This window comes from Corvus cornix, chromosome 27 (genome assembly GCF_000738735.6).
Source record: "Corvus cornix cornix isolate S_Up_H32 chromosome 27, ASM73873v5, whole genome shotgun sequence".
NCBI lineage: Eukaryota > Metazoa > Chordata > Aves > Passeriformes > Corvidae > Corvus > Corvus cornix.
The window spans coordinates 429,123-448,624 of record NC_046355.1 but is presented as its reverse complement, the minus strand read 5'-3'; the positions used below and the strand labels follow the sequence as shown (position 1 = coordinate 448,624).

Genomic DNA, 19,502 nt, shown 5'->3' with positions numbered 1-19,502 from the left:
ACCCCCATGTTTCAACACAAACACACCCCGTGTTTGCCCACTCTTCCCCATTTGCTCACCCACACGGTGCTTGTACTCTCACCTCGGTGTTTGCACACTCGCCCCCGTTTCCACCCACCCTTTGCACACTCACTCCCTCCCCCGCCCGCCCTCTCCCCCCGAACTACCATTCCATCACCCCCCGTGCCGCCCTGCCCCGCCGCCCAATCAGCGTGCGGTTTGTTGACAGGTGCCGCCATGCGGTGCCCAGGCGCTGAGGGCGGCGCCGGGCCACGGTGGGAGACGGCGGGACCCGGCGGGACCTGCGGGCACCGGACCTCGGGGGGCTCCGGGGGGCTCCGGGGCGGCTCCGAGCTCCCCCAGCCCCAGGGAGCGGGCGGACCCCCAGCTTGCGCCCCTCCGAAGCCGCTGGGCCGCCTACCCGCGCTCCCCGGCCCGCTCTGCCTTGCCCGGCAGCGTCAGGGCTCCGTCCCGCTCGCCTTGAGCTCTCCGTCCGTAGGGGGACCATGAAGGTGGTGAACCTGAAGCAGGCCATCCTGCAGGCCTGGAAGGAGCGCTGGAGCGACTATCAATGGGCCATAAACATGAAGCGGTTCTTCCCCCGCGGAGCCACCTGGGACATCCTCAACCTGGCAGGTCCGGGGGGAGGCGGGGGGTTCCCCCTCTTTACTGGGCACACAGCGGTGTTTTGGGGGTCTCCACGAGGGCAGTGGGTTGTTTCCCCTAGTGTTCCCCTTTCTGGGGTGCAGACAGGGGTGTTTTGGGGGTTTTTGTTGCATTTTGGCCCCCCCCTTCCCACACCACTTTTCACGCCAAAATGCCCATTCCCAACCACTTCAGCCCATTCCCGACTGTTCCCCCACCCCTTTCCCACCCCACTGGCTCTGTTTTGGGGTCATTCCCTCCATTTTTCCCCATGGGAAGGTTCAGGGGTCAGCACAGCCTGGCTTTTGGGACAAGGGGAGCAGCTTTGAGTTGAGCCAGGAGAGAATTAGGTTGGAAATTAGGGGAAATTTCTTCATGGAAGGGGTGGTTATGTGTTGGAACAGGTTGTGGTGGAGTCACCATGTGGATATGGCTCTTGGGGGCTTGGGTTAGTGGTGAGATGCTCTTGGAGGTCTTCCCAGCCTTAATGATTCCCCAATTTCCTGATTCTAGCATTGCACAGGAGCCAGGTGCTGCTCCCAAGGCTGCTTCCCACCCTGGCTTCCCAGCCCAACTCAAGGGCATTTCACACAAATCCTGCCAAAGGCTAGGACTGGTTTAAAGATTTGCCAGGCTCTCCTGCTAATTATAGAAACTTGGTGCTGGGATTTTCCCCATGCAGCGAGTCCCTGGATAAATAAACAGAGCTGGGGGTTGCTGCTCCAGGGGGTTTTAAAGGAACCAGCCCCACACAGGCAGCAGCTCTCACTGCTCTGAGTATGGGGATCTTTCCCCTGTGGATGTTTTTCCCCTCCCTCCATCCTCCCAGTGGATTTTCTGTCAGTGTCTGGTTTTTGTCACCTCCTGTCCCCACTGCTGAGCTGCCCCAGCTGGATTTGTCCTCTCCAAGGTGAGGCTGGAGGGGCCAAGTGGAGCTGTGGCCATGGGGAGATGGATTTGCTCTGGATTTATTTGCTGGGGGTGGGGGTGGTTGGCTCAAGGGCTGGCTGGTCCTGCTGCTGCCCAGCTGGTCCCCGGGGCTCCCTGGTGCCTGTTCCCACCCTGGTGGCACTGGCTCCTGCTCTGCTGGCAGCAAGGCCTGTGGGATGCTTGGCATGGGCTTGTCTGTGTATCCCCAAAAACAGAGCCAGAGATGATAATTCTTTATTATTTCTGCAGGAACAGGTTTCTCCTGGCCCACATTTAGCTAGGGCTCAGTGGCTTTGTTGGGGGCAGCTCCTATGCCAGGAGGGGAAGGAGCCGTGTCCCCTTTTCCTTTTGGGAGCCACAAGGGCAGGATGCTGGCCCCGACTGTGAGCATTGTGTGCACACAGGGAGAGCCCATTCCCGAGGTCCCAATGGCTGGAACAGCAGCTCCCTTCCTCACCACAGCCCCCGGAGCTGTCCTTTCCCAAGCTCATGCCTTTCAGCTTGGAAGTACAAAGGAGGGAAAGCTGGCACGAGCTGCTGGGATCACGGCAGGGCCCGGCAGATCGCTGCTGACACGTCTGCAGCGGGGAGCAGCATGTGGCTGGCTCGTGGTGACACTCTGGGATGGGCTGGGGAGGGGACGGCTGCCACCAGCCTTCTGTCCTCATCCCAGACGCTCTTGGCCCAGGATTCAGCCTTGGAGCAAGACCCAGGGAGTCTCCTGCTCCTGCACTCGGCATCCGGCGGTGGCTCCTCCTCCTCGGCTTTGGGGCGACAACTTCCCACCCGGCTGCTACTCCCCCTTTTACATCTGGGTGCTCTGACCTACTTGCAGCCCATGCCACAGCCCGGGGCCTGCTCGGGGAGGTGCTTCCTGCACTCTGCCATGGTTCAAATGGGCAATTAAAGGCTTGGCTGAGCAGATGGGACGGGCAGAGCCCCTCGGGCCACCGAGGGCCAGACGGGCAGGGCTGCACCCAGTGCAGGGGACTGGTGGCCCCAAGCTCAGCCCCAGGTGCCCAGGCAAAAGCCATTCGGTGGAGGCTGCAGGAGCCTCCTGGCAAGAAGTGGGAGGGAGGGGAATGTGGAGAGCAGCAGCAGCAATTTTGGGGCTGGAGTGCCCAGGGAGAGCAGTGTTAGCAGGAGGCTGTGTGCTCTGCCTGAATTATTCACTGGCCTGTGCGCGTCAGGGATTAGAAAGTTGTGGGATTCAGTGAATTTAGGAGAACACTGGTGTGGAGTCGCTGTGGTTGGTACAGTTGGACTTTGCTTCCCTGTGGGATGAGGGCAGAACAGTGTGTCTGTGTGTCCCCATGTGCTGACCTGGGACCTTCTTTCCTTGCAGAGGCTCTGCTGGAGCAGGCCATGATTGGGCCGTCCCCAAACCCACTCATCTTGTCCTACCTGAAATACGCCATCAGCTCCCAGGTAAGGACCTGCTGGTGCTGCTGGGGGTCACCTTGCAGCCTCAGTGAGGTGGGCAAAGCTACTGGGGTGTTGTTGGTGGGCAGGCACCCCAAATCCCCATGTGAGCCTCTCTGGGGCTGGGCAGGCACCCCAGATCCCCATGTGAGCCTCTCCTGGGCCGGGGCAGGCAGTGAAGGGCTCAGCGCGTGCCCTGGGCAGGGATGTTTCCATAAATAGCCTCCGCCATTGCCCGGGGTGGGAATTCTGCCCCCCGAGAGTCTCTGCACTCGCTGTGAGCTCCACGCTTTCATATCCCGGCATTTAATATCGCCTGAAGTTTGTGTGAAACACATCAGTGATCACCTAAAAATGTCTGTTTGGATTTGTGCCGGGTCAGTGCCCCGGCCCCGGCCCCGTCTGCGGTGACAGGCAGCGGGGCCGTGCCCTGACCTTGCCGTTCCTCAGCAACGAGCGCGGTGCTGGCACATAGCCCCTGTGACACCGCGCTTGTTTTGGCTTTCTCTGTTGTAGATGGTGTCTTATTCCACGGTGCTGACGGCCATCAGCAAGGTACGGCTCTAGCAGGTGCTCTCAGAGGTTTTGCTCCTTACCCACAACCCCACGAATCCCTTTCCCTCCCCACAGCTCCCACCAAATGTAGGTCAAGTGGAAAGCGATGTCCTGGGCTGAGTCAGCAGCGGGCAGCCGGCGTGGATTAGCACCCGAGCCTTTCTGTGTCCCCCTGGGGATGGGCTGCCGTAGGTCCCCGTGGGTTTTGGGGGTGTGAATGCCTGGTCCCTCTGCCCTGAGGGGCCTGGCAGGCTCCTGCCCTGCGTGTAACCCCATCCCAACCGCTGGAAACCACATCCTGCCGCGGTCAGCGGTGCTGGCAGTGCTGTGGTGATCGGAGCTGGCCGTGGAGGAGCTGCCAGGGCCTGGGCCATGCAGCTGCAGCCACACACCACGCTCAGCTGTGGCTTCCCACAGGTGCTTGGTGTCCCTGTGCTGCTTCCATGGGGACAAGCCCTCCATGGCTGCCTCTGCTTGGTGTTGGGAAGCCCCTCACAGGCTGTGACAGACCCCCCCACTCCCTTCCTTGTCAGGCTGACCTCAGGCCCCCTACTCAGGGTGACCAAAGGAGGAATGATTTCAGGGAGAATGGTTTCTCTTCCTCCACCTCGTTGTCGTTATGGGGATGGGAGGAGAACGCCGCTGGCAGTCAGCGTTGAAAATTTTGGGGGATTGCAGGCTGAGCTCGGAGTTGTGCCGTGAAGCCCTAGCGAGGTGGGGACCCCTCCAGCGGGCCCGGTGCCGATCCGGGGGGGAAGGATGCGCTCCCAGGGGAGGGTAAAGCAGAGCCCACCCCAGCTCTGCTCCGAAGGGCTCGGGCTCGTTGCTGTTACCCGCGTCGCTGCCCGTTCGGAGGGGCGGGCACAGCGCTGACCTTGACAGCCGAGCCTTCCTCCTTCAGCACAGCGTGGGCCCAGCGCGGAGCTGCGGGCAAGCTCCGGCCCGGCGGGGCTCCCCATCTGCTCTGGGAGGAGGCGGGGGGGCCGCGCTTCTGCTGCCTCCCGCCCCCAGCCCCGCGGCCAGCCGGGCTGTTGGCGCTGCCAGCCCCACCGAGCCGGGGGTGGGCAGGGGGCTGGCGTCTGGCCACCACTGCCGCGCCAGGGCAGCGCAGCCCCGGCCGGAGGCTGCAGAGAAAACGCGGTCCTGGCCCTGCTGCCGCGGCCCCACCGCCTCTCACCACCCCGGGAGGGCACGACCTGGCCGACAGACAGTCCTGACCTACTTCTCATTCAAGTGGCTTCTGGGCTGCTGCCAGGGGGAGTGTCCTGTGGCCGCAGCGCCTGGCCCGGCCCTGGAGGAAGGGCCCGAGCTTGTTTCGGGAGCTGCCGGAGCAGCCCCCATCTGAAGTCTCTCTGTGTTCCCCTGCTCTAGTTCGATGACTTCTCCCGGGACTTGTGTGTCCAGTCGCTCTTGGAGATCATGGACATGTTCTGTGACCGCCTCAGGTACTGTGTGACGTTCCAGCGCTGCCATCTCTGCCCTGGCTGTGCCATGGGCAGAACCAGGAGTCAGCGGAGCCTGGGGGTCCTGTCTGATCCCAGGATACTCACCATGGCAGAGGAAGGCAGGTTCCCCCGCCAGCTCTGTGTCCATTCCCAAGTTGCTGCCTTGTGAGTGGCAGCACAGGGACAGAAGAAGGAATCCAAACTCCACCAGCTTTGTGGGAAGCTGCAGGAAACCCCCCCCTATTCTGGGATAAACCTCACCATGGTTTTCCTGCCCAGCTCAGGTAGATGGGGTGGGGTGGGTGTAAGACCCATGGTCCGAGGGTCTCCGTTTCCTTTCCCTCTGCACCTTCCCAGGCCCTGGCTGTGTGTCCCAGTCTGGTCCTGCCTGTGCTGCCCCAGGCGCTGCCTTGTTTTTTTCCTTTATGCTCTTCCGCTGGTGTTGCAGGACCCAGGGGAGTCCAGACAACTCAGGCCACAAAAACTTTTTTAGAAAGCTCAGAAATCTTCCTGTTAACCCCTGACAGCCTCTTCTGGGAGGTGAGAGCATGCGGCAGGGAGGATGAGGAAGGCTCTTCAATGAGATGAAATGAAGCAGCAGCAATGAATATGCATCAGTGGCAGATGTTGACAAGGAGCTGTCGCTGGCCAACTGCAGAGCCGGCCCTTAATCCGCTCCTGCCTGCCCTGATCCTCTGCTTAATTTGATCAAAACTTCTGGCCCCAATGATTTGTGCATCAGGAGGGGAAAGCGTTCACCTCTCGCAGTGTACTGATCGATGCTGAGCCTCTCTTAGCAAGATAATTTGATTAAAAGCTTGGAAAGTTTCCCTGTAGTGGAGTGGCCAGCGAGGAGGCTGCATGGCGGGGGGTGGGGATGTCTCCTTCCCCCTGGCACAGCGGGAACGCTGGTGGGATGAGCAGGCTGGGATCTGCAGCAGAGGAGTGGGCTGGAAGCGCGGGACCTGGTTTTGGGTTCCCCGGCCTACCCTGCGTCTGTGCCTCAGTTTCCCCACACACAGTGAGGATATTCCCGCTTCTCTCCTGTCCCAGCTGCCACGGCAAAGCCGAGGAGTGCATCAGCCTGTGCCGGGCGCTGCTGAGTGCCCTCACCTGGCTCCTGCGCTGCGCTGCCTTCTACGCCGAGAAGGTGAAGGAGCCGCTGGAGCAGGCGGCGGCGGAGAACCAGCTGAAGATGTGCCTGGAGCGGCTGGAGAAGGTGCTCAGCAGCACCAAGAACCGTGCCCTGATCCACATCGCCAAGCTGGAGGAGACGTGTACGTCCCTGCCCCGCGCGCTGGCCCTGGGGAGATGTCACTGCCACCTCTCCCTTCCCCCTGCCCGGCTCCTGCCGCATTGTCCCTGCGGCTCCAAGCCTATCCATCTTCCAGCCCTGTTGCTGTAACCGTCTCCTCCCTGGCTCTGTGCCACCCTCTGCCCCCTCCCCTCCGTGCTGCCCTTGGAAGAGGAGCAGAATTAATGTGAAGGCTGTGTGAGCTGTTCTGGGCGCGTGGCAAGCCCTGTGCTCCGACAGCCTGGCACAGCCCCACGCCTTCATCTGTGCCTGTGTCTGGCCAGGGGGCTGTGCCAGGCTGGGCTTGGGATGGGAGCTGCTGGGGGCACACAGACCCCCGGGTTGGGGCTGCATCACCAGGAGGGACCCCCAGCCTCTTCAGCCCCTCTGCTGCTATAGGCCTTGGAGTTGGCCTGCCTGGCTTCCCCGTGTGCCACTGTCCCCTCGCTGAATCCCTGCCTTCCCTTCCCAGCCTCCTGGAGCACCGTGGAGCAGTCCCTCGTCAAGCTGGGGGAGAACCTGAACAACCTTGGCAGCTCCCCACTGCGGAGCCAGGCTGATGACTGCGTCTCCCTCATCAAGAGGTGGCTGTGTTCTGCTGCCCCGTGGGCTTGAGGGGCAAAATGGGTCTGAGCCCCACTCTGAGTCCCCCAGACTCCCTGCTCTGAGGGCTGAGAGCCTCCTGCCTCCCTCCACACTGGCTCCTGGCTTCCCTGTCCCTTCCCAGCTCAGATCCCTGATCCAGCAGGGGCTTCCCAGTGGAGAGGGGACAGGGCTAGTGGTGACTTGTTGCAGAAGAGTTACCCAGGGGTTGCTCCTCTGGTGACCCTGGGACCGTTTACCATCCCTCAGCTACTCTGGCTACACCAGAGCTGCTGTTCCTGCTCTGGATCCCCCTGGAATTGCTCCCAGGGCCTGAGGGCTTGGCTGTGCCTTGGAACTCCCAGGCACAGGTGTTCCAGTGTCCTGCCCCGGGGCAGCAAAGGTCAGAGGCTTGGCCAGGGAATGGGAGTGGGACAGGAGGAGCAGGAATCTGTCCCTTCAGGGCTCCAGTGACCCTGGGCTGTCCTTTCCCACCCAGCATCCCCACCATGCTCTCAGTCCACTCGGAGCAGCTGAACAAGACAGGCTTCCCCACTGTGCACGCTGTGGTGCTGCTGGAGGGCACCATGAACCTCACGGGAGAGACCCAGCCACTGGTGGAGCAGCTGATGATGGTGAAGAGGATGCAGGTACAGAAGTGACAGCGTGTTCTCTTGCTCAGGCAGCCTGGGGCTGTGGGGCCTGGCCACAGCTCCATGCCATGTGTCTCCTTGTGCTGGTCCTGGTCCAAGGGAGCAGTGGAAGCCCATCAACACCTCTGCAGGGGTTCAGGGTTTGGCTGTGGTGGGGGGATGTGCTTTGCTGCCAGCCCAGCACTGGGAGGGCTTGTGTGTGTGCCCCACAGCGCATCCCCTCCCCGCTCTTTGTGCTGGAGATCTGGAAAGCCTGTTTTGTGGGCCTCATCGAGTGTCCCGAGGGCACGGAGGAGCTCAAGTGGACAGCTTTCACCTTCCTGAAGGTAGGGCCCAGCTGCAGCCCCGAGTCCCTGCCCTTTTCCTGCACGTCTGGCTCCTGCTGAGCCCTGAGCTCTGCCAGAGCAATCAGTCCTTCTCTCTTGCAGTGTGCCCTTCACCCACAGTGTGCCCCTTGGGGTGCCCCCCCCACCCCAAAATGTGCCCCTTGGGGTGCCCCCCCCACCCCAAAATGTGCCCCTTGGGGTGCCCCCCCACCCCAAAATGTGCCCCTTAAGGTGTCCCGCACCCCACAGTATGCCCCCCACAGCTCACCATGTGCTCCTCAGGGTGCCTCCACTCCCCGCAATGTGCCCCTTGGGGTCCATCCCACCTGAGCCCACCCCAGGCCTCCTGTCACCCACTGAGCAGGAGTCCAGGGGCCTCCTTTCAGCCCAGCCTCACTTTGTTTGGCAGAGTGGGTTTTCCTGAGGTGTTGTGGGGGAAATGTGGCTCCAGGTGATGGTGGAAGGACACTGCAGAGGGGAACAGGGGCACAAAATCCCCTGGGTGCACACACTGCTCCAGAAATGCTCCTTTCCTGGGGCTGGGAGAGCAGCTGTGTGCAGCTGTGTTGGTGTGGGCTGGTGCTGCTGGGGGGTCCCAGCTGTGGAATGGGGACTGCCCTGATGTCACTCTGTGTGTCTTTCAGATGCCCCAAGTGCTGGTTAAACTCAAGAAGTATCCCCAGGGGGACAAGGTGAGTCTGGAGGGCCGTCTGTGGGGCCTGTGTGTGTCACGGTGGTGCTGTGCCTGGCCTGCACGGGGAAATGGTCCCTGTCCCAAGAACCTTCCCTAACAGAGCAGGTGGGGGCAGGGAGGGTGGGCCTGTGCCAGCAGCATGGTGAGCTGAGTGCCTGGCTTTGTGTTTGCCAGGATTTCACTGAGGACGTGAACTGTGCCTTCGAGTTCCTGCTGAAGTTGACCCCTCTGCTCGACAAAGCCGACCAGCGCTGCAAGTGAGTGTTCACCATGGCCAGAGCTGCCACGTGGCCACATGCCACAACCACCCTGTCCCCGCTGCAGGGTGCTGGGGCAGCTCCTGGCAGGGCTGGGTTAGTTTCTGATCCCTTTTCTTCTTCCTGAGGCCTTGCTGCTGCCACATGAGTGAAGCAGTGAGTGTGTGACAGCTGAGTCACATGTGACACCCAGAGCTGCTCTGGACCCTGCAGCACCCTCAGAGGGGTGGGACAGGGCCAGGAGGGCAGCTCAGGAGTCCCCCTGCCCTGTGGCACTGTCTGGGGTGGCAGGAATGCTCTCCTTGGGGCTACAGCTCTCCTCTCTCTTCCAGCTGCAACTGCATGAGCCTGCTCCTGCAGGAGTGCAGCAAGCAGGGTCTGCTCTCTGAGGCCAACATGAACAACCTCATCGACAAACGGTACAGCCACACCAAAGTCTGGGAAACCCCCAGAAGTGGGGCTGGAGCACCTGGTTTTGGGGGGGGAGCATGAGGGAGCAGCTGTGCTGACACTGGGGGACTGCAGTTGGGACGTGGCGGCCTGGAGGGTTGGGCTGCTGCTTTTGGGACAGGTTGGGTACAGGCAGAGTCTGTCCCCTCAGAGAGGCAGCTGGTGGTGGCCTGGGGCAGTGGCTGTCCCTTGGGGCTGCCAGTGGTGGAGAGAGGGAGGCAGGTGATGGATTCCTACACACTGGCCCTTCTTTGGGGTCCCCCAGGGCGGCAGACAAGGAAAATTCTCCGTCCCTGAAATCGGCCGAGAACGCCAACATCCAGCCAAACCCAGGGCTCATTCTGAGGGCTGAGCCCACTGTCACCAACATCCTGAAGGTGAGTGCCCTTCTGCAGCCGTGCTGGGCTGGCTGGGCTCAGCCCTGGAGCCCCTGACCAGCAGCATCAGTCTACCAGGCAGCCAGGGCAGTTGGGAGGTGCCAGATCTCCCCCTGCCCTGGGGGGGAGTAGTGGAGAAAACACAGGAGCCTTGCTGCTCCATTGTGGAGATTAGGAGCTCCCCTCCTCCTTCCCAGGAAGCTGGAGGAGCTGTCAGGTGGCATGTCATCAGTGCCAGCAGCCTGAGCCCCGCCAGCTCTGCCCATCCCGCTGCTTCCTGTGTGCATCTCCCCTGTTCCCTGGAGACTCCCCACGTCCTTGTGTCACTTTGCTGGTTTTGCTGCTGCTGAGTGACAAGGGATGTTTTCCTGCTGATGGCAGGGGCTCAGAGGTCTCCATCCCACCTCTCCCAAATCCAGCAGGTCCCTGCTCCTCAAGGTCTTTTGCAGCTGATCAACTCTGTGCCCCAAAAGCTGGAGTTTGTGGCTGCTCTGTAGCACACATTCCCCATGACTTCTCTTTCCTCTTACTTTTTTGCTTGTAGACCATGGATGCAGATCACTCCAAGTCCCCTGAGGGCCTGCTGGGGGTCCTGGGTCACATGCTGTCTGGGAAGAGCCTGGACTTGCTGCTGGCAGCGGCAGCGGCCACTGGGAAGCTGAAATCCTTCGCTCGGAAGTTCGTCAAGTGAGTGTCCACTTGCACGGCACTGTGACTGGTGACCAGGGGACTGGGGGGAGCAGGCAGCCCCCTAAACTGCCCCTTAGACAGGACTGGATGTGCCTCTGCCCCTGTGGAGCCCTGGGGTGGGCTGGGATCTCAGGGAGGCTGCACCCCACAGCACCTTTTCTTTGCGTGAACAGGGCAAAGAATTGGAGCCAGGTTGGTCTGGGGGTGTTCAGAGAACTGAAGGCCATGGCAGAGCCCCAGACCCAGGGCTGTGTGTCCCTGCTGTCCCCAGACACATGTGTCCTGCTTGGTGCACACACACCAGCACACACGTGGGGCTGTGTGATGGGCTCCCCTGAGGTGACTTGACCCACACCAGCCTCAGGGTGCATGGGGGGGCCTGTTTGGGGGTCTCTGCTCCGAAACATTCGCAGAGCTGGCTCTGGGGAGAGCCCTTGGTGTGGGATGAGCAGTGTGGCCGGACCTGAGTGGCCACAGGGAGTGGACACAGGGAGGAGGTGACTTGTCCCTGCAGTGCTGGAGGGTGTCCGCAGAGCCAGGCCTCACGTCTCCTGCCCCTCTGTGCTGGGATGGAGTCTGGGGGGGTTCTGCAGGCCAGGCAGCCCTCTGCTCGTCTCGGGATTGGGAATTGTCTGGTTGGACTGATGATGCTTTGCTGCCACTCTCTGCCCCTCCAGGCTGAATGAATTCACCAAGCAAATCACCGGAGAAATCTGTAAGTGTGTGTGCGTCTGTGCATGGGGTGATTGGAGCTGTGCCCCCCCTGCTGCCCGTGCTGGGATGTTCTGGGGCCTGGCTGGATTAAACTGGGACTGGCTGTGGTGCCAGAGCAAGCTGAGCTGTGCCAGGCTGTGGGGGTGCTGGCAGGGAAGGGGCCATGTGCCAGCAGGGATCTGGGCTCCTGGGGACGTGCTGCCTTCGTGTGCGTGTCCGTCCCAAATGTGGGGTGTTCCCAAGGGCTCCCTCTCCCCAGCTGAGCCCGGGGGCCCCTTGGCTCCCTCCCTGGAAGGGGTGATGTGTCAGCACAGCCCAGATAAGGACTCTGACTCTGTGTGATGAAACTTGCAGAGTGCTCTGACCTTCCATGGCAAGGGGGGCCCCGCTTGGGCTGGGGCTGCCCAGAGGGAGGCTGGAGCTGCTCTGAGGGCTCAAGCAGAGGCAGATGAGGTGGGGGGAGGCACTTGGCACATCCCCTTGTTCGCACAGAAGCACTGTGGGGGTTAGAAAAGCTGTGTGGGGGAAGCAGGGCCTCGGCCCCCGCGCTCGTGGGGTTCTGCCTCCCTCGCCCTGCCGAGGCCAGAGAGCCTCAAGGTCTTTATTTCTCCTCCCTCAGCCAAGAGTGGCCCAGTCCGGGCTCTGCTCTTTGACATCTCCTTCCTCATGCTGTGCCATGTGGCCCAGACCTATGGCTCAGAGGTAAGGATCCTCGGAGGGGATGAGAGGATGGGACTGGATCCTGTGAGGGAGGGAAGGATGGGGCTGTGTCCTCCGAGGGGCTCTCACCCTGCCAGCTCAGCCCCTGCGCTGCTGCAGCCTTTCAGCCTCCTCTAGTGGCCGGCCTGCCAGTGTCCCCACTGTCCCTGCAGCCACTCCACAGGCCAGGGCACAGCACCCAGCGCCTGCCACCTGGAAATCTCTCCCTGGAGCTCTGTGGGTGCCAGGTGATGGAGTGGGACTGGCTGTCGCCTCCCTGAGGACTTGGGCTGTGCTGCATTGATGGGCAGTGGGATCAATGGGAATGCTGTTTCCAACGGCCGCGGAGCTCACCAGGCTCCTCCCAGTTTGCCCCTCCAGTCTGGCACTGGTTAGGTGGGGGGTCACACGGCCAGGCAGTGTCAGCCCTCCCCCATCCAAGGAGGAACTCAACCCTGCTCAGGAAGCAGCACTTTGGTTGCATGAAAATTTTCCAGGTTTCGACATCTGTGTGTGTTTGGAGGCAAAACGATACCGAAACACTGGGAATGCGGAGAAGGGGGGGAGAGAGGGGTCCTGCCCAGCCAGCCCTGGGAGCAGGGAGGGGGGACCAGGCAGGGACGGATGTGCCCAAGGCTGTCCAATGAGATCTCATCCCCCTCTCCCAGCCCGGTGGCTTTCCTGCCCAGCTGCTGCTGAACAGATGTGCAAAACTTTTTTTGGACAAAAATAGTGTCCCCTGGGTGACACAGGCTGAGGGGAGGAAGTGACGTGTGGGGTTCCCGGCTCATGGCCCCCACAGGACCCTCCCAGCTGTGCTGTGCAACCCCAGCCCTGGGGACCCTGTGAGGGGCTTGATGGGACGGGGGGACAAGGGACGTGTTTGAGCAGGATGCGGTGACCCCGTGGCCACACTCGCAGCTGGCCTGGCATCTCTCCTCTGAGCTGGGCTGTGTTCTGCTGGGGGGGCCCCTGGTATTGGGGGAAACCACAGCCCGCAGATGGGAAACCAGTGCCTTCCTGGGGGCTGACCAGTGCCTTACTGGAGGCAGACCAGTGCCTGTCTCTCCCTCCAGGCCACAGGGCGGCGCTGTTCCCACGGCCATGAGCACCCCCGGGTGGGGACAGACCCCAGGGTGGGGGTCAGGCCCCAGGGTGGGGGTCCCCAGCAGGGTCCCTGCAGCATGCAGACCCCGTGCCGGTTCCTTTCCAGGTGATCCTGTCAGATTCCAACCCTCCGGGTGAGGTGCCCTTCTTCGAGACCTGGATGCTGACCTGCATGCCCGAGGAGGGGAAGATCCTCAACCCCGATCACCCCTGCTTCCGCCCGGATTCCACCAAGGTGGAGTCCCTGGTTGCCCTCCTCAACAACTCCTCTGAGATGAAGCTGGTGTAAGAGCCCACCCATGTGCCTACCCTGCCATGCCTGGGAGGAACCCGCAGCCCAGCTCCCCTGCCCCATAGCTGTGCCTGAATCCCCATCTGCCCCCAACAGGCAGATGAAGTGGCACGAGGTGTGTCTGAGCATCTCAGCCGCCATCCTGGAGATCCTCAACGCCTGGGAGAATGGAGTCCTCACCTTTGAGTCGATCCAGGTGGGGCTGGTGGGGGACTGTGCTGTGTACTGAGGCGGGGCCAAGACTCCAGAAGCTGTGGGGTACCCTGTTCTCCTGCTGTGATCTCTCTGACAGCCACCTCAGAGCTTGCTGTGACTTTTGAGTGGGCATCTGATGTGGCTCCAGCCCCTCATTCCTGCTCCAAACTGTCCCGTGGGTGGCAATGGGACTGGCAGGGACAGTGTCACCCATGGAGGAGAGAAGGGCTTGGACCCTGCAGTCAGGACCCACAGCCCTGGGAGGTGCTGGCTGCGCGTCCACCTGGCTGTGCTCATCCTCTGCTCTGTCTGCTCTCCTAGAAAATCACGGACAACATCAAGGGGAAGGTGTGCAGCATGGCGGTGTGTGCCGTGGCCTGGCTGGTGGCTCATGTCCGCATGCTGGGCCTGGATGAGCGGGAGAAGTCCCTGCAGATGATCCGGCAGCTCGCCACCCCCCTGTACGGAGAGAACACGCTCCAGTTCTACAACGAGCGGTGAGCTTGGGGACACGGGCCTGTTCCTGCCCTGCTGCCACTTCCCAGAACCACATCTCCTGCCCTGCTTCCCCTTTTCCACTTCCTGATGCTGTGCCATCTCCTGCCCTGCTTCTGCCTCCCAGTGCCATGGCCTCCTGCCCTGATTCCACTTCCTGATCTCATGTCATCTCCTGCCCTTCTTCCACTTTCCAATGATGTTGTCTCCTGCCCTTCTTCCTCTTCCCAGTGCCATGCCATCTTCCCTGTTTCTGCTTCCCAGTGCCATGTCATCTCCTGCCCTGCTTCCACTTCCCAGTGCTGTGTCATCTCCTGTTTCCATTTCTTGGTGCTGTGCCATCTCCTGCCCAGCTCCAACTTCCTGGTGCCGTGCCCTTCTCTGCCCCACTGTCCCTTCCCAGTGCCCCCTGACGCTGTCTCTCCTCCTCAGCGTGGTGATCATGAGCTCCATCCTGGAGCACATGTGTGCAGACGTCCTGCAGCAAACGGCCACGCAGATCAAATTCCCTTCCACTGGCATGGACACCATTCCCTACTGGAATCTTCTGCCCCCCAAGAAGCCCATCAAGGAGGTGCTGACCGGTGTGTTCACCAAAGTGCTGGAGAAGGGCTGGGTCGACAGCCGCTCCATCCATATCTTCGACACCCTGCTGCACATGGGAGGGGTCTACTGGTTCTGCAACAACCTGGTCAAGGTACGAGGGGGCAGGAGGGACCCCCAGTGCTGGGCGGGGTGCTGAGGCCAGGACTGGTGGGTCTAGTTTGTGTTCCCAGTGTCCTGGGTGTCCCTGGGCTGGGCGCTGGGACAGTTTTGGCACTGGAGGGGAGTGGAGCAGGCCCACCTCTCCCCCCCTGCCGTGCAGGAGCTGCTGAAGGAGACGCGGAAGGAGCACACGCTGAGGGCCGTGGAGCTGCTCTATGCCATCTTCTGCCTGGACATGCAGCAGCTGACGCTGACACTGCTGGGCCACATCCTGCCCAACTTGCTGACAGACTCCTCCAAGTGGCACACCCTCATGGACCCCCCTGGGAAGGCCCTGGCCAAGTAAGACCCCAGACCCATGGAGACTGTCTCCTCAAGGCCTGTTTGGGGAGATAGGGGAGTGATCTGTGCTGGGATGAGGGTCCAGCTGCCCAAATCCCACTCTGGCTCCAACAGTTCCCACTCTGGTCCCCATTCCCTGCTGTCCCCGCTCTGAGAAGGGACCTGTTGTGTCCCATCCCAACTCACTCTCTGGGCTCTGCCACTCCCCCTGCTCACACCCTGTCCTCAGATGGGCTGGCAGCACCTGGCTGTGTCCCTGCTCTGTCCCCAGGCTCTCTGTGTGGTGTGCCCTGAGCTCCTACTCCTCCCACAACAAGGGCCAGGCCTCGGCCCGGCAGAAGAAGAGGCACCGGGAGGACATCGAGGTGTGTCTGGGTGGAGCAGGGGCTGGCTGAGGGCTCTCTGTGCCCAAAAGCAGCAGTGGTTGGGGGAGGTGAGGGTGACAGGAGTGGGTGGGTGAAGCCAGACTCCCTGCCCAGCTTCTCTGGGCTCTCTGAGACCTTCCAACCTTAAAATCCAGGATTCTCCCTTCTGTTTTCTGGGCAAGGGGCTGTAATGAGCTGGTCAGTATGTGTCTGGCCCCACCCAGGCTGGGGTGCTCTGGGTGAACAGAGATCAGATCCTGGGCCGTGGGGCTGTGCAGAGCCCAGGGTGGGTCACCACCCCCGTGCAGGGTGAAGGGCTGGTGGGGCTGACCCCCCTGTCCCCCCAGGATTACATCAGCCTGTTCCCCCTGGATGACACACAGCCCTCCAAGCTCATGCGGCTGCTCAGCTCCAATGAGGAGGATTCCAACATCCTCTCCAGCCCCAGTAAGTGCACGAGGGGAGGGGGGACGGCTCCCCTGCCTCGCTGTCCCTTTTGGGTGTGAAATGTGTATTTGCATAAAAACCCTTCCCTTCCCAAACCAGCCGGGTGAGGATTTAGAGCTCTCAAGTGGTTTTTGAGTTATCTTGGAGTTTTTTCATTTGCGGAAGGCCAATTACTTTATTTTTCTGATCAGAACAACTTAAAAGGGTGAGGTTAAACCTTCCCTTCGTGCCAGTGCCCCCCAGCCCAGCACCCCACACCCAAGGGGCTCAGGGGGGGGCTTTGTGTCCCTCCAGCCACCCCGCATGGGACCACAGCTGGAGGTGACATTCCTGGTGTCTGGGGCCAAATCCTGACATTCCACTGCTGTTAACAAGGCTGGAGTGGAGCGGATGAGGCCCCGCCGGTCACATCCGTGTCCCTGCAGTGTCACGGGTTGCGGCAGCTCCGGCGGGACTTGCTGGAAGGGGTCCACGTCCTACCCAGTGGGTGCTGTCACAGCTCCCACATGCATTGTCCACACTCCTGGGCAGTGAGTCAGGACATTCCCAGGTTGTTTCTCTCCTTATCCCAAATTACTCTATATATTAGTTTTCGACACATCCATTGACCTTCGGTTTCAGTTGGTTTCATTACTGTCGAAATATGGGCTTTTCCCTTTATTTCACTTATCTTCTTTTACCTCCTGAGGCAGCAGTCCCACCTCTTCCCAGTGACATTCAGGACTTTTTTGGGCTATTTGCTGCAGTGATGTGGAAATGCTGCTTCCTGCAGCCACCACGTAACTCATGTGATTCCATGAGAAAAGTGTGGGAGGGCTTTCTTTTTTTGGTGAGCATCCTCAGAGCAGCACAAGGTGGATCCTGCAGATTTGGGCAGGGGCTGTGGGCCATGGGGTGCACAAGAGCCTTCCCAAGGGGATTCCCATCCCGTTGGAGCGGACCTGACCCAGTTCTTCCACAGGAGTGCCCAGCAGCACTTCACAGCTGGGGTCAGCTCAATCCTCCTGGTCTGTCCCAGGATTTGCTGCTAGATTTGGACGTGCCTCAGCTCTGATAGCTGGATTGTGCCCTGACAGTGAGATGGGAGGGCTGCTGTGCAGCTGTTGAACATCTGGCTCTCACACAGGATGTGTAACTTGTGTGTTGCTGCTGTTCTCCTCTGCTCCCGTTCGTGACACCACGAATCACACCCCAAAAGCAGTGTGGGGAACCCATTAGGGCTCCGTGTGGGCTGGCAGAGGGGACAGGGACAGGGCAGAGACCATCTGTGCTGTGTTTCTGGGGTGCCCCATTGGCACAGACTGTTGGGTATGGGGGGCCTAAACCTCTTCTGCACGACAGGGTTGCCTCATGGCAAAGCCCCTCCTAGAGCTGGGTGACCTCGAGTGGCCAGAGCTGGCTGGGGTGGGCACATTGGCTTGACCAAAGGGGCCATGAGGCTGTTCCTGACTCTCTGCTCCTGCCCACAGATCGCTCCATGAGCAGCTCACTCTCTGCCTCCCAGCTCCACACCGTCAGCATGAGGGACCCACTGAACCGGGTGCTGGGTAAGGTGGGGATGGGTCTGTGGGGTCACATCCAACCACTGGGACACCAGTGGGAAGTTCAGGCCACCCCTGGCCTCCCAGAAGTGCCCTGACTGTTGATCTCTCTCTGTGTGACCTGGCTGTTGATCTCTCTCTGTCCCCACAGCAAACCTCTTCCTGCTCATCTCTTCCATCCTGGGGGCCAAGACAGCCGGCACCCACACCCAGTTTGTCCAGTGGTTCATGGAGGAGTGTGTGGAGTGCCTGGAGCAGGGCAGCCGTGGGAGCATCCTCCAGTTCATGCCCTTCACCATGGTGGGTCCAGTGGCTGTGACACGCCTGGGGGTGCACCAGGGTCCCGTGGGATGGGCACATCCCAGGGTCCTGCTGACACTCAGCTGTGCTTCTTCTCTGTCCCTGGGCAGGTTTCAGAGCTGGTGAAGGTGTCCACCATGTCCAGTCCCAAAATCGTCCTGGCCATCACTGACCTCAGCCTGCCCCTGGGCCGCCGCGTCGCCGCCAAGGCCATTGCTGCGCTGTGAGCGGGGCTGCTCCGGCCAGGGGGGATCCCTGAGGATCCCTGGGATCTCACTGATCATCTGGATGGCTGGGACGGCCTCTGTCAGTGCAGCTGCTGGAGGCTGCTCCCGCGGCACACGGAGCCGTCTCCTTGCTCTGCCTCATGGCACCTTTGAGACTGAAACACCCCCTATTTTTTTTTATTCTATAAATCAATCCTTTTGTAGAACCAGCTTTTGCCTCATCTATGTTTGGGGTCCTGGGACTCCCCAAAACCCCTTGATTCTGGGGGTGATGGGGAGCCAGCAGCCACGTCCTGTGCTGGGCAGGGGGGGATCCCTGTCCCGGACCTCAGAGTGGGTGGTGGGCTGCCCGTGGTGCTCCGGCCAGGAGCGGGTGCTGCCCTGGGTAGGGCAGGGATGCTTCCCTGCTGTGCTGTCAGCCACAAGCGGGGTCTTGTTGGGAATTCCTCCCAGTGCGTGTGAGTTTTTGTTGGAATTCCTTCCCATGAGTGTGAGCTCTTGGAATTCGTCCCCGTGAGTTCCGTCCGCGGTGCGCACGGCACTGGCAGTGGGTGAGTAACTGTGGCCTCGCCAGCACCACACTGGCTTCGTGCTGGGACAGGCTCCTCTGGGACTGTCCCCACACCCTGTCAACTGCTCCAGCAGTGAATCCTCCCGGCGCTGTCACCAACTCCTGTCCCCGAGGGGATGGCAGGGCCAGGGCCTCTGCACCTCTGCTCCTTCCACTGGTGTTGACTCACAAGAAAGGGGAAAGCGGGGCCAGCGGGCCCCAGCCCTTCCCTCAGGGCACTGTGACTGATCCCACTCCCGGGGCTGGGCTGTGCCTCTGCCCCCTTGGCACCAGTGGGGTTCCCAGCCCTGTTTTGGGGGCTCCAAGGGGAGATGAGGCTCAGAGGGATCCTGACGCAGTGCCGCAGGGGTTGGGTCAGTGCTGGCCGGGGAAGAGGCAGCAGGGACGGTGACTCAGGGCCAGGCTGACCCCATCTGATCCCGGGATGAGCTCAGCTCCTGGCAGCTCCCAGGCTTTGCCGGAGGGAGAGACCCCAATGCACTTGGGGTAGCTGTGCGTGTTGCTGGTCCTTGGCCTTCACACAGAGCATCTTCCCCCTTCCCGCTGCTCCCAGGGCTCCAGCCCCTGGTCGCAATCCGGGGTCAGCCGGGAGCAGCTGCGGGGCTGGGTGGGGCAGATAACGGAGCCGTGGCACGCACCGGGATGGGTCGGGATGGCCTCATCGGACCTGACAGCTGCCTGAATCCCTCCCTGAGCTGGCACCGACCTGCCCGGGCACCTCTGCTTGTCCAGGGGCGGCCCTTTACCGTTAGCCCGGAGCAAAGAGCAGGACCGGGCGCTTGTGGCCTTCCCGGCTCTGTCAATATTTGCCGAGGCAGCCCCGTGCCTGGCGTTGGCACTGGCGCTTCCCCTTACAGGAAGGGGCTGGAGCGGGAGAAGGGGGTTTTCTGTAAGCACCCGTGAGGCGGGGGAGGGAGGGAGCTGCTGCCCGTGGAGTGTGTGCAGCCAAATGCCCCTGGGCGAGGGCTTCCCCCTGGCAGTTTGCGACCGTGGGGCTCCTGCCTGTGCCAGCCCCTTCCCAGGGCTGGAAGTTGCGGGGAGGCAGGAAACTGTGAGCCCTGGCACCCCCAGCACTGGGCTCTGTCCCTGTGTGGCTGGGATGAGTGTGGTGAGGGATGCTGGTGGTCATGGGATGTGAGCGTGGGCCCAGTGGCAGGAAATGGGACTGGTGAAGCTGGGACA

The 19,502-nt window shown here is 61.4% G+C and overlaps 1 protein-coding gene across 1 annotated transcript; it reads left to right on the top strand.

The window, feature by feature from the left end:
- Positions 1-232: 232 nt before the first annotated feature.
- MED24 (mediator complex subunit 24) lies at positions 233-17,958 on the top strand. The gene is made up of 25 exons (XM_039565841.1): positions 233-636; positions 2,921-3,003; positions 3,514-3,552; positions 4,924-4,997; positions 6,051-6,274; positions 6,764-6,875; positions 7,373-7,523; positions 7,739-7,852; positions 8,497-8,544; positions 8,721-8,803; positions 9,136-9,222; positions 9,519-9,630; positions 10,175-10,317; positions 10,998-11,035; positions 11,654-11,736; positions 12,947-13,125; positions 13,229-13,328; positions 13,649-13,824; positions 14,255-14,519; positions 14,688-14,869; positions 15,141-15,234; positions 15,582-15,681; positions 17,151-17,228; positions 17,374-17,522; positions 17,633-17,958. Exons 1-25 carry the CDS (start codon positions 507-509, stop codon positions 17,747-17,749), a joined length of 2,961 nt encoding a protein of 986 aa, XP_039421775.1. The 5' UTR covers positions 233-506; the 3' UTR covers positions 17,750-17,958.
- Positions 17,959-19,502: the final 1,544 nt, after the last annotated feature.

What these genes read in the sequence shown, in the direction of transcription:
- MED24 (XM_039565841.1), top strand. Translation starts at nt 507, where the DNA reads ATGAAGGTGGTGAACCTGAAGCAGGCCATCCTGCAGGCCTGGAAGGAG. An exon ending in CAGCTTTCACCTTCCTGAAG is followed by an intron (nt 7,853 to 8,496) that starts GTAGGGCCCAGC and finishes TGTGTCTTTCAG; the next exon opens with ATGCCCCAAGTGCTGGTTAA. An exon ending in CCCAGACCTATGGCTCAGAG is followed by an intron (nt 11,737 to 12,946) that starts GTAAGGATCCTC and finishes GTTCCTTTCCAG; the next exon opens with GTGATCCTGTCAGATTCCAA.